This window comes from Mustela nigripes, chromosome 2 (assembly GCF_022355385.1).
Source record: "Mustela nigripes isolate SB6536 chromosome 2, MUSNIG.SB6536, whole genome shotgun sequence".
NCBI lineage: Eukaryota > Metazoa > Chordata > Mammalia > Carnivora > Mustelidae > Mustela > Mustela nigripes.
The window spans coordinates 14,373,297-14,390,142 of NC_081558.1; the positions used below are offsets into that span (position 1 = coordinate 14,373,297).

The following is a 16,846-nucleotide window of genomic DNA, read 5'->3' on the forward strand; positions in this document are numbered from 1 at the left end:
AAAAGCAAGGCACGAAAACTAACATCTCGAGGTAGGGTTTTCTTCCCTAACAGTTATTGAATGCTTGCAAGGAAGCAGGCGCTGAGCTAAGTGTTTTACATGCTTTATCTATTTAATCTTCCCAAGAGCCTGCAAGAAGGAGTACCACTGTTCTCATTTAATACCAGACATCCTGGCTCAGAGAGGTGAAGTCACTTTTCTTTTGTCACACAGGTGGAGAATTGGTAAGGGCGGGACCACAAAGGAATGCTCAGGAGTTTAGGTTTATTTTATTTTATTTTTTAGAAGATTTTATTTATTTATTTTAAAGATTTATTTGTCAAGGAGAGAGAGAGAGCATGCGCACAAGCAGGGGGAGCAGCAGACAGAGGAGAAGCAGGCTCCCCAACGAGTAGGGAACCCAACATGGGACTCAATCCCAGGACCCTGGGATCATGACCTGAGGTGAAGGCAGACGCCCAACCGAATGAGCCACACAGGCATCCCTAGGTTTATTTTATTATTATTATTTTTAAAGATTTATTCAAGTAACATCTATGACCCCAAGACCAAGAGTCGTGTGCTCCTCTGACAGAGCCAGCCAGGTGGCCCAGGAGTTTAGGTTTTAATTTAGGATGTATTTAGAAGCTTTATGCTGAGGAGTGCGATAGTCTGGATGCAGAGGAAAGGCCTTCTAGGCAGGGAGAGAGCCTGTGGCTGAATGCAGCCAGGCTGGAGTTGTGGACACGAGAAAGGGAAGAGTGGGAGCTGATGCTGGGGAAGCTGGCCAGGAACAAAGGAAGCTAGGCAGAACTATGAAGCAGAGGATAGAAAACCGTATCCTGCATGCAGCAGAAAGTGGCTTAAAAGGACTCACTTCTTAGCTCACACTTGGATGTGCTATGTAATTAAAGTGGAACTAGTCAACAATTGGACCCTCTCAGACCCTTTGGGTCAGGATTGGCTGGAGAAGGACTCAGGACTGGGTGACCCTAGAGGGAGGAACACAGCTCTCCTTAGGGTTCGGGATGGACTTTCTGGACGTGGGGGCATTTGAGGTGGGTTTTGAGGGATGAATAGGAGTTTTCCAGGCAGAAAATTATTCACTTAACAAACACTTCCTAACTCTCCCTCTGTGCCTACTTTTCTGTTAGCTCTGGGGACCCAGAAAAACAAAATGAATAGGCAAGTATAAAATGAGGCTTAGGGGCGCCTGTGTGGCGCAGTCGGGTTGAGCGTCCAACTCGTAATTTTGGCTCAGGTCATGATCTCATGGGTTGTGAGATCGAGCTCCTGTATCAGGCTCCGAGCTTAGCAGGGAGTCTTCTTGTGCGCTCTCTCTCTCTCTCTATCTCTCTCAAATAAATAAATCTATTTTTAAAAATGAGGCTTAAAGTACACAGAACCTTCAAGGGATAAAGAATAAGCCTTAAGACTAAGGAATTGGTATGTCTCTGTCCTTTGTGCCTCAGACAGGGAACTTAAGCCCAGGAATGTTTGGGTAGGGTGAACATACTTTCAGCTTCTGGTCTCAGTTGGTCTAGCAGGGTGCAGACAGGATCCTGGAAACAGCTGCCTTCAGAGAGTGGGATGTTCCCAGGTCATGAGACACACACAGGGACAGATTTCCGTTAGGCCCTCAGGGAGGGTCTCTCAGAAGAAAGACCTGAAAGATGAGAAGGTGGAAGGTGCCACGATGCAAAAGCAGTTAGCAGAGGCAGCAGTGCATGCTGAGATCTGGAGGTGGTACAGCAAGGAGGTTGGACTGGCTGGAATGAGAGGCCAGGGAGGCGGAAAGGGGATGAGGGCCTCCTGAGTTGACAGTAGAAGTGTGGATTTTTTCCTAAGTGTGATGGGGAGCACGAGATCCACCCTGATTTACAGAGACTATGGGCTGCTCCGAGAAGCCAGGCCAGGACACACTAGCGTTAGCAGCTTTCTTTGATGAGTGAAGAACCAAAAACAGTCAGGGTTGGGTTCTGCCCTGGTCACCAGACACTTCAGCCTCGCCTTCCTTGGGACTGGGGGTCAATGGAGCGGGAGGAGGGCTTGGGTCACTGTCCGGCCATTGCACAATAAGCAGGCTCACAGCTTCCTCTGACTCATCACCAGGGTTTAGGACAGATTGGGTTACTGCCTGGGTGTGGGGTGAATGGGAGTGAGTAGGGTGAGCACTGGCTCTTCACCTCTGCGCTGCAGGCATGGCCCAGTTCGGTGACCTGATAACCCCTGCTACTACCAAATCTTTTTTGTTTTCTCTGCCCAGAAACTGGCTTAGTGCAGGCATATGTAAGTGATAAGGGTAACCAGCAATTTCTGAGCACTTGTGAGCCAGGCACCTGACATGTATTAGCAGCATTTAAACCTTACAAAACCCAGTGTGGAGAAGGAAGCCAAGCTCTGCTGTCAGACCTGAGGTCTAGTCCTGGCTCTGGCACTTAACTTGGTACAGGCAGCTGCCATTCCTGCTCTGTCTCTATTTCCTCTCTAATCTTATAGGATGGTGGCTGGAACTGGAAGTCGTATTTGTAGAATGCCCAGCTCTGCACCTGACTCCCAGAAGCTGTGGTCTTTTTTTTTTTTTTTTTTAAAGATTTTATTTATTTATTTGACAGACAGAGATCACAAGTAGGCAGAGAGGCAGGCAGAGAGAGAGAGGAGGAAGCAGACTCCCTGCTGAGCAGAAAGCCCGATGCGGGGCTCGATCCCAGGACCCTGAGATCATGACCTGAGCCGAAGGCAGCAGCTTAACCCACTGAGCCACCCAGGCACCCAGAAGCTGTGGTCTTAATGCTAGAGACAGAAAATAGATCTCAAGCCAACTCCAGCAAAAGAGAGAATAAATTATTGGCTCGTATAACTGAAAATCCAGGAGGGTTCAGCTTCAGGTATGGCTGGACCCAGGAGCTCAGTGTCTCTGTAACTTTGCTTCTTTCTCTCTGTGTACGGTCACACTCTTGGGACATCTCTCTTACCTAGTGACATCTGGCACTGCAAATTTGTGTTATCCTTCAAACCAGCCATCCAAGCAAAAAGGCGCTTCTCTTTCCAGTGGTTTAAGCAAAAATTCCAGAATTGCATCTCACTGGGCAAACAGAACCACATGCCTGCCCTAGCCAATCGTGAAAGCAAAGCAATGGGCCCTGATGATTGGTAAAGACTTTCAACTTGGGAAGGCGTGTTTGTGGGGAGAGAGGGTAATGAAGCCCATGCGATCTACATATCATGGACTGAAAATTGCAGAATGTTCCCTGAAGGGCAATTGGTTGTTGGCACCCAAAAGAGGAGGGCAGATGCTTGTTAGTCAAAAAGGTTAGAAGACCACAAAAGGGGGTACCTGGGTGGCTCAGTGGGTTAAAGCCTCTGCCTTCGGCTCAGGTCATGATCCCAGGGTTCTGGGATCGAGCCCCACATCTGGCTTTCTGCTTGGTGGGGAGCCTGCTTCCTCCTCTCTCTGCCTGCCTCTCTGCTTACTTGTGATCTCTGTCTGTCAAATAAATAAATAAAAATCTTAAAAAAAAAAAAGACCACAAAAGGACTCAAAACCATTAGAACAAAAAAGGATAAAGTAATAGTAGTGCCCAAGACAATCCAATTAAAAAATATATATATACTTAATATGGACATTTCAGCAAATAGTTGTAAAGTGTGAATAAAAGCATGTTCAGAAAATACTGGTGATCCCTCTATGATCACCACCAGCAACCCCTCCAGCCATCCCTTACCCTAGTAAGAAGTATGTTTTAAAAAAATGAATCTATCTTTCTTTCCTTCCTTCTAGTGTGCTTTTTGTTTAATTAGAGGTTTTCCACTATTCCCTAGCTGCCCCTCTTGGCTCCCACCCTGTCTGTGCCTGGAAATCCCTGGAGCCTTCTGAAAATAAACCTTTGATATTGGTGGTCATGGTTCCTCCACTTGGGAAGGAACAGTTAGATGTGGGAGGGAACAGCTAGATGTCAGAAGTTTTTTATTTCCCCTGGTCAACCTCCTGCCACTGGGAAGACCCTGCTACCCTTTTCAGGGCTGGATCTAGTCTAGGTGGGGTTTCTGGACCTTTCCTATAGCACCCCATGGCAAACCTGTGGTCCTTCTGCCTTAAGGATCCAGAAAATAGAAACTGGTCAAGTAAGGTGATGGGGAAAGCAAGGTGTTAAAGATGATGCCTGGGATTTGGGACCGTGGGGGCTGCTGACAAGGTTCAGGCCTCAGCTCAAATACCACCCCCCCCCACTTCCCTGACAGTAGTGGCCCTGAGCCTCCCTATCATCGATGTCCTGCCAGTCCAGGGGCATCTGGGTGGCTCAGTTGGTTAAGCATCTGCCTTTGGCTCAGGTCATGATCCTGGGATCCTGGGATCAATCCCCACATCAGGTTCCTTGCTAAGCAGGGAGCCTGCTTCTCCCTCTTCCTCTGCTGCTCCCCCTGCTTGTACTCTATCTGTCAAATAAATAAAATCTTAAAAAAATAAACTCTGCCAGTCATTACTAGTTTTCTTTCTAAAAAATATTTTATTTATTTGACACACACAAAGACACACACACAGCATAGGCAGAGGGGGAAGCAGGCAGAAGAGGAGGGAGAAGCAGTCTCCGGCTCTAGGGAGCGTGATGTGGGCCTTGATCAGAGGAACCTGGGATCATGACCTGAGCCAAAGGCAGAGGCTTAACCTACTGAGCCACGCAGGTGCCCCTAGTTTTACTTTCCACATCACAATTATTTCCATCAGAAATGTTCTTGGGTCATTTTTTGGTTGGTTGTGTTTGTCCCCCTCCCTAACTGCGCACCCCGTCAGGTCAGGGAGCACGTCTGCTTGCTCACGCCTTTCCCCCACTGTGCCTGGCACATACAGGCGCTCAATAAATATGGTTGAATGAATGAATGCATGAATGAGCATCTCCCTGAAATGGTCTCAAAGCTAAACTAGTCCGAGCCCCAGCTCAGCATCGGGGTGCTACCTGTCCTTGTGGGTTGCTGGCCCCATCCTTGTAAACTGGAAGGTTTTGGGTCCGGCGGTCTCCTTGGGGGCTCCAGCGTCCCAGCCCGCCCGCGAACCACGTTTGCCCAACAGCCGGGCGGCCGCTGTCCAGCGGGCCAGGAGTCTACTCACTACGCATGTGCTCAAACCCTAGTCTTTTTTTTCCAGCCTCTCCTCAACCCCGCCTCTTCTGTTGTACCCCAGCGCGCCGCTAGGGCGTGCGCATGCGCTGTCGCCCCCGCGCCGCGCGCCGCTCCCGTACGCCTGCGCCGCACTCACGAACACCAAGGCGCCTGCGCACTGCCCGCCGCCCGCGGGCCCGGCCGGCGCTTGCGCGGTGGCACTGGCGAGTGGGGGGGGGTGTGAGGAGGTGGAGGAGGAGGAGGAGGAGGTGGCGGCGAGAAGATGGCGACTTCGAACAATCCGCGGAAATTCAGCGAGAAGATCGCGCTGCACAACCAGAAGCAGGCAGAGGAGACAGCGGCCTTCGAGGAGGTCATGAAGGACCTGAGCCTGACGCGGGCCGCGCGGGTAAGGGGGCTGTCTGCCCCGACCCTTCGGGGCCGGGAAGGAAGGGAGGGAGGGGGCGCGTGTCCGGCGTGTGCACGGGGCGGGGGGCGCGCGGCGGGGGCGGGGCGCGCGCGGCTGGGCGGGGCTTGGCACAGCCTGAGGGTACAGGTGTCCCTCCGCCCCGGGCATCGTGGGCGGGACAGGTGCCCCCCACATCACCGATATCTGAAAGGGTTCAGGTGCCCCCACATCATTGCTACCTGGAGGCTGGGATAGGTGTCACTATATCATTATTATTTGGAGCGGACAGTGGCCTCTACCTCATTACTATCTGGAGGGAGTAGGTGCCACCACATCCTTGTTACCTGAGGAGGGACAGGTGTCCCTACATCCTTGCTACCTGAGGGGGTCAGATGCCTCCATATCAGTGCTACTAGGGGAGACAGGATGGCACCGTGAGGTGTATGAACTGGGAGCTGCTTGCAAGCATCATTGTTACCTGGGCAGGGGGCGATAGATGTTCCCACATCGTTGGTACCTAATGCGGGGAAAGTGTCCCCACATCATTGCGACCTGAGGGGAACAGCTGTCCTCACATCATTGCTACCTGAAGGGACGGGTGTCTCTACATCTTTGTCACCTGTACCTCCACTCCCTGGGTGTTAGAGGAAGGATAGGTATCTTCATTTGTAATCTGTAGACTTGAGGTAGGGTAGGTATTTCTCCCTTTCGGATTATCTGAAGGAAAGTTTTGGTGCCCTCTTCTGTGGGGACCTGAGGGTGGTCAGGAAGACAGATTGTGCTCATCCTGGAGCTTGGAGTGGAGACAGCTACCCCTTCCTCATGTAGCCCATATGGTGGGGACCAGGTTGTGTTCCTCCCACTGAGACAAGGGACAGCTGGCCACGGATGGCTCCTGGCCGCTCAGGACCAGAGTGGAGGGACAGTTCTTCCTCAAGTTGCTTGCTGTGTTTGGCGTGCAGGGGCAGACCCAGTTACCTGCTCATCTCACCTGGGAAGCTACTGTGGGCCCTGAGAGGAGTTGGAAGCTTGGCTCTTCTCCTGGGCCCAGCTCTCTGGCCACATGAGTCCACTGAGGTCCCAAGCTCCTCAGTACTCTCTTTTGTCAAGTCTGTCTAGCAGGTCCTTCCTTGTGTGTCAAAGAGAAGAGCATGCTTTGCGCAGGTGACAGTAAGTCTCTGCTGCATTCCTGCAGAGTGGTGAGACCCTCCCTGCTGTCCTGCATCCTGAGGTCTTGGGAAGGGTTTGAATGGGAGCTGCAGACACCCATATGTCTGGTTTCTGGATTTGGCCTCTGATCCGACTGTCCCAGGCCGATGTACCTCTGTGACATGAGCCTCAGTCTCTGATTCTTCAGGTGGAATTTTCCAGTCATATTCTTTTCTAATTAGCACCTAGTTTCTCTGTGAGATCATGACCACATAGGCTAGAATCCGTATCTTCATTTCTGTGGATTTATTTTGTTCATATTGATGGGGTGCTTACCATTGACCAGGTACTTGCCCCAGCAGCTTATGTTCTTGGTTAGCATGTAGAGGAAGAGATGGCCGGTAAATGAATCAATGAAAGCAAGCAAGCACCTTGAGTGTCCCCATAAGTCAGCGCTGTGGAGGGCAAGAATGTCCACTTTATCTTGTCTCATGCAGTCAGTGTATGTAGTATGACAGGAAGAAGAGGGTCATACTAGGTTGATGGCTGTTTTCATGACTGGAGGTCTGGTTTCTGCATTGAGGTTGGAAATGTATTACTGTTTTTTAAAAGGTTTCATTAAAATAACAGCTTTATTGAGATCTAGTTTGTGTACTGTAAAATTCACCTGTTGAAAGTGTAAAAATTAGTGGTTTTTAGTGTATTTTAAGACTTGTGCAAGTATCACCAGTGTCTAATTCCAGAACACTGTCATCACCCTCGAAAGAAATCCCATCCTCATGTGCAGTCACTCCCCATTCCTCCTTCCCTCAGCCCCTGGCAACCACCAATCTGCTTTCTGTCTTTATGGATTTACCTATTCTGGACATTTCATATACATGGGATCCTACAACATGTGGCCTTTTCTGTCTGGCTTCTCTTCACTCAGCATAATATTTTTCAGGTTCATCCACATTGGAGCGGGTATCAGAGAACTTCATTGCTTTTGATGGCCAAGTAATACTCCCTTGAACGCAGGGAGCACATTTGCTTACGTGTCATCTATTGATGGTGTTAGAAAAGATTTGTAAGATATGTGGACAGTCATTCTTTTGGTCCTGGTAACCATTTTTTGTCTCTTTCCTCCCTGTCACCTTCCTTTACACTGGGAGTTGGGCGTGAGCCCTGGGCAGAGGTGAGCTAACACGGGATCTTGTGAGACAGAGCAGTATTCTGTACTAGGGGGTGATTCTGTCCTGCAGGGACATTAGGCAGTGTCTGGAGACATTTTGGTTGTCTTGTCTGGGGGTGGGGTGCTCCTGGCATCTGGTGGGTAGAGAATAGGGATGCTGCTCAACACCCCACAATTCCCGGATGGCCCCTACCGCAGAGAAGGATGTGGGCCCAAATGTCAGCAGTGCTGAGGCTAAAAACCCTTCAGTTTGGAGGAAATGTTGGGGGTGCGGGGATACAAGCTTTGCACCTGGGCAGCTAGAGTTCAAAGCTCTGCACTCACCTGGATGGCTGGGCCATCTTGGATTGGCTGGTGGCTTTTCCCACACCTGGTAGCAGGATGGGCAAGCTCTCTCCAGGCCCTTTGGGCTGTTGCGTGTGATGAGTGGCACATCCGCAGTGCCTGGTGCGGGGGAGAGAATCCACGGGATGCAGGCTCCCCTCCCGCCCTCCTGTGGGTGCAGCCTTCCCCTGTGATAGACGCCAGAGTGTTGCCCATACCTGAGAACAGGTGGGATGCGACTGATTCTGTACCTCCTCCTTCCCCTGAATTCTTTAGGACAGCATGCCTGAGTGTCAATCTATAGTCCTGGGTGGTGATAGGCATGCCATTACCACGTGAAAGCCAGCGGTAGTGCAGCCTGATGCAAAAATCCTTCCTGTGACCTTACCCAGGGGCAGGGACCCTAAGGACCAGGTCAGGTGTGTGGATGAGTTGTGATGTCAGTGAGACCACTTTGAGGTTGCAGGGTAGAAGGGTCAGTGCGGGAGTATTACATTCTTGTCCTCAGACTTGGGGGGGCTGCCGGAGGTGCAGGGAGGGCTGTGGTGCTCTGCTGTGTGACTTTGGGCAGGTCTTGCAAGCTCTCTGGGCTTTAGCATCTTGACCTGCAAGGTGGGGCAGCACATATCAGGGACTGGCCAGGGACCATGTTGGGTGCTGGGGAAACAGCAGCATCAGAGGCACGTGAGGGCCTTGGTCTTGGGGAGCCAGGGTGGTTTTAGGGGGGACAGGAGAGAATTGCTGCAAATGAATAAAATGGATGTTCTCAGAAGCGACAGAGTGACATGTGGGGACTGGCCGGGGTGGAAGGTTGACACCCCGACAGTGAGATGCAGCCACCCAACATGGGGGAAAAATGTCCCAGGTGAGGGACAGGCAGGCACAGAGGCCCTAAAGTGGGAAAGGCTTGGCGAGATTGAGGACAGATCAGAAGACAGTGAGGCTGGCACGTAGAGAGAGTGAGAGTCAAGGTGAGGTTGGCGTGGCTTGGCGAGCCCTGGATTTCACCGAGGGAGGGGCCCCGGGAAGGTTTGTGATGGTGAATGGCTTGATCTTTTGCTTTAGAGATATATTTCCCCATATAGTCAGTTTGTGCACCGAAAGTGTACCATTCAGTGGTTTTTAGCATGTCCACAGAGGTGTATAACCATCACCAGTCAACTTTGAAGTGCTTCCATCACTCCGAAAGGAGGCCCCATGCCCTCTCCCCCCGCCCTGGGCACCCACTCATCTGTTTTCTGTCTCTGGATTTGTGCATTCCGGGCATTTTAAATATGTGGAATCGTGAACCACGAGGCCTCTTGTGGCTGGCTTCTCACTCAGCACAAGGTCTTTGAGGTCCATCCACACTGTAGGGTGTGTCAGGCCTTCATTCTTTGTAAAAGTAAATTGTGGTAAAACATATAGATCATAAAATTTACCACCTTCGGGGCGCCTGGGTGGCTCAGTGAGTTAAGCCGCTGCCTTCGGCTCAGGTCATGATCCCAGGGTCCTGGGATTGAGCCCCGCATCGGGCTCTCTGCTCAGCGGGGAGCCTGCTTCCTCCTCTCCCCCTCCTGCCTCTCTGCCTACTTGTGATCTCTCTCTGTCTAATAAATAAATAAAATCTTAAAAAAAAAAAAATTCACCACCTTTACTGTTTTTAAGTGGATAGTTCCGTGGCAATGAGTACATTCACGGTGCTGGGCACATGCGTCATTTCCTGTTTAAGGCTGCATATTACTGCTTTTTGTGGCCCTGCCATGTTCCTTATACGCGTTTATCCACCAGTGGACGTTTGGGTTGTTTCCACCTTTGAGCATTGTGATTGTGACTATCCCTGCCACGGACTTCCGCGCCCGGGAGCTTGTGTGGCTGCAGCCCTTCTTCTCCCTTGAGTGTGGACCAGGGAGCGGAGGTCACATGACAGGTGCCAGGTCATAGGGTCACTGTCCATTTAACCATCTGAGGACTCTTCATGTCTCACGAAGGTGGCTATGGGCCGAACGGGACAGGGGTAAGAGGGAAAGCAGGCAGACAGCGAGAGGCTGCTGTGGCACCCAGGTTTGGGATCGGGGAGCAGGCTTGAACAGGGAGGTGTTTGTGGTGGAAACAAGGGTCAGGGGCTTTGGGTGATATTTCGGCAGCAGAGCCGCCCGGATGTGCAGGTAGATCTCCTGTAGGGGAGTGAGGGGAAGGAGTATGGGGTGTGTCACCTGCCTGGTGGGGGCTCAGGACACAGCAGGCTCTGTGTGTGACCGATCACTAAGCATTACAGGGAGTGGCCCCTGGGCCAGAAAAAGCCCACACGCAGAGCAAAGCAGTCCGTGGTGGCCCCGCTGGGGCTGCCAGTTATGGCTGCACTGAAGGAGGGTGTTCTCCCGGCCCTACCCTGCTACGGGGGTGGCTCTGCACAGGCGGGAGGAAAACGGGTCCCTGGGCGGCAGGCAGAGCGCAGCGGTGGCTCGGGTTCGCTGAGCGTGAAGGCCGCCCCCAGTCCTGGCCCCAGTCCTGGCTTTGGCACTGTTTGCCTCTGTGCCGGCTGCTTCAAGTGTCTGGTGCCATCTGCAGCCTCAACACACACGCACGCAGGGCTCCCCGAGCTGCTCTGTTTGAGAGGCTGGAGTGAGCCATCTCCCGCCCCCAGAAAGCCCCAGCAGGCTCAGTGCTCTCCAGGTTGTGAGCTGCACGCCGAGGATCGGGTTGAATAGAATGGGGGCCTCTCAAGAGATTTGTCCGTGTCCAGACCCCCAGAAACTGTGGCTATGACATTTAGAAAAGATGTCTCTGTAGATGAAATTCGGGTAAGGATCTTGGGATGAGTTCATCCTGGATTTATGGTGGTCCTGAATCTTGTGACTGGTGTTCTCGTAAAAAGTGGACACATAGGCACGCTCAGGAGAAGGCCACATGATGGTGATGATGGAGGCAGAGACCAGAGTGATGCTCCCATGAGCCAAGGATGCCAGGAGCCCCCAGAAGCTGGAAGAGACCAAAAAAGATCCTCCCCTAGAGCCTTGGGAGGAATGCGGCCCTGCCCAGATCTGGAGTTGAGAAGTCTGGTCTCCAGAACTGTGACAGAATAAAGTCCTTTTGTTTTATATTGCTCAGTTTGTGGTCCTTTGTGACGGTGGCCCCAGGTTGCTCTCTCGCTGGGCTAAGGCAGAGTCTGGGTGCCTTGTTGAAACCATCTCAGGACAGTGGGCCTCGGGCTTATCTGCAGATGCACACATCTGTCCTTCTCTGGGCTGGTCATACAGGTCGTGTGGCCTTTACCATTGAGGCGTAGAGGGGACCCTTCATTCATCTATTGTCAGGAACTGGGGACCCTCACCCCATTGCTGGCCCCGAGCCAAGGGTGATTAAGCCAGAGGGATGATTCTAGGAGCAAGGCCCAGGGGCGAGATGAAGGTTTATCCTAAGGCAGTGGGTCAAGTTAGCCCTCTTGGTTCCTGATCCCTGCCTGGCACCATGTGCCCTTCACTAAGTCCCCTGATTCTTTTTTTTTTTTTTTTTTTTAAGATTTTATTTATTTATTTGACAGAGATCATAAGTAGGCAGAGAGGCAGGCAGAGAAAGGAGGAAGCAGGTTCCCTGCTGAGCAGAGAGCCCGATGTGGCTCGATCCCAGGACCCTGGGATCATGACCGAGCTGAAGGCAGAGGCTTTAACCCACTGAGCCATCCAGGTGCCCCAGTCTCCTGATTCTTGATGCCCAGCCCCCCTCATAGAGGAAGTGTTGTCTTCCTCACCATACAGATGGGGAAACTGAGGCCTAGAGTGGTATCCTAGCTGTGAAGAGATAGAGTTGGTGCTCAGCCCCAAGACCATCACACACAATGTGTCTAAAACAAGGACTTAAAACCACAGACTGGAACCTTCTGTTGCTTGCCAGAGCACATGTGGTCTCACTTGGGCCTTGATTTCTCTGAGATGTGGTTGTTTCTGCCGCTAAGCGCATGTTCGTGCTATGACCCAGGCATACATATTTCTTGCCATTGACTATTGTTGTCGCAGAGGTGGTGGCTCTGGGGTGCATCACATGCCCCTTCGTGTGTGGCTCTTCTCCCTCTGAAAGTCACTGCCTAGATCAGACTGGGTGTTCCAGTTCTCCACAGCCCGCAAGAGACAAGCTCCTAAGGTGTTGTTTGGAAGGAGGCTTTGCATGGGAGTCCCAGCACTTTCCCAGCCTTTCCATGCGTGCTTCCCACAGGTGACTTTTGAGTGTCCCCCACCAGCCTGAGGTCCTATGCAGAGAACCCCTCCCAAAACTCACACCTAGTCCCAGACACCCCTGGTTCCATATACACTACAGCTCCAGGAAGGCCTCCTGGATTCCTCAGAGCAGGTAGGCCCCACCTCTGCGCACTGCCTAGTGAAACCATATTCAGGGCAGTTCCTGTCCTGAGCATGTCCCCATGATGTGAAAACAGGGGCTCAAGCAAACACTTGCTGGGCGAGGTTCAGGGGCAGGGGGCTGAGAGACAGGCATGGGAACAGAGGGCTTAGTCCTGAAGATGCCTTCTCACTTTCTTGACTGTGACCCAGGTGACAGGGTTAGAAATTACTATTTCATGGCATCCAAGCACCCAGCAACAAACATGAAATCGAAATAACTTTCTCCAAGGAGTCCTGCCTCCCCATCCGTGGGGGGAAATTTGATAAAATCCGTTCCCTTCTGTGTAACATAGAATGCTAGTGGGAACTCACTGAATTGATTTCTAACCCCACTAATCCGGAGTTGAGTGACTATTCTTGTTTTTGTAAATAAAGCTTTATTAGAATGTGGCCATGCCCGTTCGTTTATGCCTTATCTATGGCAGAGTTGAGTCATTTTGACAGAGACCACATGGCCTGCAGAGGCTAAAATATTTCCCATCTGGAGATTTGTGGAAGGTTTGCGGGCACCAGGACAATGGGTCTGGCCCACAGCTTGAGACCTTCTGACTTAGAGCAACAGGGAAGGTTGGGAAGATGGTGGGTGGTGGTTCTGTCACTTTGGGGGCCTCTAAACCACCTATGAGATAAAGGATGCAAACTCCTGGGCTCACCCACGATTCTGCTTCTGCAGATCCAGATCCGGGGGGAGCCTGAATTCTGAGTGGGGGCTCGAAGAGCCTGCCACACAGGCCTTGCTGGCAGTCCTCTGCCCTGTGGTCACCAGGGCTGTGCCACGCAGAGGGAGAGTGTCGGCCTTGGTTGGGGGTGTGAACCAGCTGCCTGGCCCTTGCTTGGTGGCACAGTGGTATTTGTCGGTCAGTAGAGCCAAGGAAGGTGTTCCACTGTCACTGGTCCTAAAGCTGGCCCGGGAGACAGTGCAAGGTGACTCTTGTCTTTGGTTTGGACCTTTTGGTCCTGGTTGGGATTAATTAGATTTCTCTGGGTTAGAGCTGGGCCATTGCAAGAGCTGTGGAAGGGTGCACATCAGTGCTTTTCTTTCTTCTTTCTTTCTTTTTTTTTTTTTTTTTAAAGATTTCATTTATTTATTTAAACAGAGAGCGAGAGAGCATGGGCAAAAGCAGGGGGAATAGCAGGCAGAGCACACAGAGGGAGAAGCAGGCTCCCTCTTGAGTGAGGATCCCAATGTGGGACTCGATCCTAGGACCCTAGGATCATGACCTGAGCTGAAGGCAGCTGCTTAACCAACTGAACCACCCAGGTGTTCCCACATCAGCCCTTTTCTGCTGCTTTTCTGTGCTGGGGGCTTTTTGGTCTTAGCTCAGGGGTCTGGGGCTCCTTCTGGTGCTGTTCCATGAGACGAGGTACAGGTACCTCAGTGGTCAGGATTAAGAGACCGTGGTGCTGGTGATTTCTTTTTAAATGGGACCCTCTGGAAAATGCCATGCTGATGTCAGGGGTGGGATCCCTGGGGAGAGACTGGCCTGAACGCAGTACCAGGGAAGCATCAGAGACAAATGGCACAGGGAGGGCTCACCCCGGCCTGTTCTGCCTCCAGGGGCTTTTGGCAACATTGGGGACATTTGAGGTTGTCCTGACTTGGGCTGGGAGGATGCTGTTGGCTTGTGGGGGGTGGAGTCTGGAGATGCTGCTCAGCACTCCGCAGTACCCTGGACAGTCCCAACCCAGAGAAGGATGCAGCCCCAGGCATCTGTGGTGCCCAGGTTGGGCAACCCTGCTCTTGCAGCCCCCAGTGTGCTGGGATTGTGCAGGTGCGTAGGGGCCGGGTCGAGGCCCCACATCCAGAAACTACAAGTGTGAAGCCTAGTGACAGGTAATAACACCCCTGGGCAGCTGATGGTCTTCTCCCTGGTTTATAGAGGGGGAAACTGAGGCTTGGGGAATGTCACAGCACTAGAGACAGGTGAGCTGGGATTTGACCTGAGTCTTCTGTGTGTTTTCGCTCTTCTCATGCTGCTCTGGGACTTTGTCAGCTGGTCAGGGTGGAGCAGAGCCTGCCGGGCTCCTGAAACCCTGCGCTCGGGGAGCATAGGCAGCATAGGCAGCATGGGCAGAGCAGCTGGGAGGGAGGCGGGGCAGGTGGTGGAGGACCCTGGGCCAGACCCTGTGTGTGGGCCATGGGGAGCCATGGAATGTTCTAGCAGGATGGTAACATGAGTGACACAAAGATGCAGGGAGAGGCAGGAGCCAGACTTGCTAGAGCCTGTGTCCATATGCCCAGTGGGTTGTTGTAGTAACCCATGAGGAAGCCTGCTGCTTCTCCTGTTGCACAGATGAGAAACGAGTGGGAGGAGTGATTGGCTCCCTGTGCAGAGGGGCTCCCTTTGAACCCATGTCTGAATCCGGGGCTCATATTTCTCTTCATGTAGGTGCAGAGGACCCTGTTGTATGCTGAACTTCCATTCACATCCATCTGTTGAGGATCATGGAGGTTATCCCTGGTTTTTCGCAAACCAGACAATTGTTAACATTTGTCCTCATGGATGCATGCACCCAGCATGGCCCCACCTGTGTGTCCTTTTGCCCCATGGCGGGGAGGGGGCATAGAGCAGCTTGGGGTGGGCAGTGGGGCAAAGAGAGGGCTGATTTGAGATACTTAGCTGTTAATGATGACAGAGTTAATCAGGAGGTGAGAGGAAGGAGGGCAGGGTGGAGGCTCTCTGGCTGTGGTGGGGGAACCAGAGAGAAAGGGGTGCGGGGGAGAGTCCCGCTGGGCCTTGGAGCCTGTGGGATGGAATGGCCCCTGGTCCTGGCTGGGCTGTTTCTGACTCCCTGCCCTGCCTCCTGCTACCACATCCAGCCCCATCCTGGGGCAGAGGTGGGTGGCTTGCCCTGGCTGGGTGTGGCCCGGTGCTGCTAGCTGGATGGGGGTCCAGGTGCACAAACAAGGAAGCCACGGCCTGCCTTTTGAGCCAAGGACACAGAGAGAGTCCATATTTATTTGCCAAATGGAAAGGGAGTGCAGAAAGTCTGGGGGGATTCTGTAGCAACTGTGCCCCCCTCCCAGGGCCACGGCTGCTGGGCTTCTCCTTGCTTCCTTGCAGGTGAGTTTAGACCTGGCTGAGCTTTCTCTGTGCTCTGCTCCCTCTCTGTGAAGCAGGGGTTCCAGTGGTCTTGGTCTGGTCGGACTGAGATCAGATTTAGGTTATTGCGTGGCACATCCAGAATGGGGCCAGCGGGGAGATGCTCACTGCGTGGTCGCTGCTGCTGCTGAGATTCTGGAGGTGTGTGCACAGTGAACACATGGTGGCGCTCAGTGGGCACTCCTCTGATAGGCACACTGTGTGTGTGTGTGCTTAGCGGGTGCTCGGTAGCTCTTGGCAGCAGGCACACGGTGCACTGCGGGTGAGCACACAGCTTACAGTCAGCAGGCAGTTAGCCTGCATACAGTGTGTACTCAGCAAGCATTCAGCAGGCACACAGTGTGTACTCGGCAAGCGTTCGGCAGGTGTGCAGAGTGTACTCAGCAGGTGTTCGGTAGGCTCAGCATGTACTCGGCAGGCACCCGGCAGGCACTCAGAGTGTACTCAGCAGGCGTCCGGCAGGTGCGCAGAGCCTATTCGGCAGGCTTTCGGCAGGTGCGCAGAGTGTACTCGCAAACACTTGGAAGGCGCAGTGTGTACTCGGCAAGCGTTGGGCGGGAGCGCAGCGTGTACTCGGCAAGTGTTGGGCGGGAGCGCAGCGTGTACTCGGCAAGCGTTCGGCGGGAGCGCAGCGTGTACTCGGCAAGCGTTGGGCAGGCGCGCAGCGTGTACTCAGCATTCGGCAGGCATGCATAGTGTACTCGGCAAGCGTCTGGCGGGCGTGCAGCGTGTACTCGGCAAGCATTGGGCAGGCACGCAGAGTGTACTCAGCAAGCATTCAACAGGTGTGCAGAGTGTACTCGGAACGCAATCGGCAGGCGCGCAAAGTATGCTCAGCATTCGGCAGGCGCAGCGCGTACTGGGCAAGCGTATGGCAGGCGCGCCGCAGCGCGTACTGGGCAAGCGTCTGGCAGATGTGCAGCGTGTACTCGGCAAGCAATCAGCAGGGCCGCAGAGTATACTCTGCATCCGGCAGGCAGAGCGTGTGCTAGGCAAGCGTCCGGCTGGTGCACAGTGTGTACTCTGCAAGCGTCCGGCAGGCGCACAGCATGTACTCGGCAAGCATTTGGCAGACATTTGGCAGGCACACAGGATATACTCAGCAGACACACAGTAGGCGCATAGTGGGCATTCAGCAGGTGCTAAGCAGACACTGAACTGAGACCTCCCTGAAGGCCGGCCTGTCTCCAGTTCATTCTGGAATTGCTCAGGTGCAAGTGTCCTTTAAAAGGGCCAG

The 16,846-nt window shown here is 52.8% G+C and overlaps 1 protein-coding gene across 7 annotated transcripts in view; it reads left to right on the forward strand.

Annotated features, from left to right (window-relative positions):
* The first annotated feature begins 5,315 nt into the window (after positions 1-5,315).
* CRTC1 (CREB regulated transcription coactivator 1) overlaps positions 5,316-16,846 on the forward strand; it is a 78,286-nt gene continuing 66,755 nt past the window's right edge. For all 7 annotated transcript variants that reach the window (XM_059389463.1, XM_059389465.1, XM_059389466.1 and 4 more), the window contains exon 1: positions 5,316-5,485. In XM_059389463.1, coding sequence (XP_059245446.1) covers positions 5,360-5,485 — 126 coding nt within the window. In that variant the 5' untranslated portion in view covers positions 5,316-5,359. The remainder of the gene's footprint in view (positions 5,486-16,846) is intronic.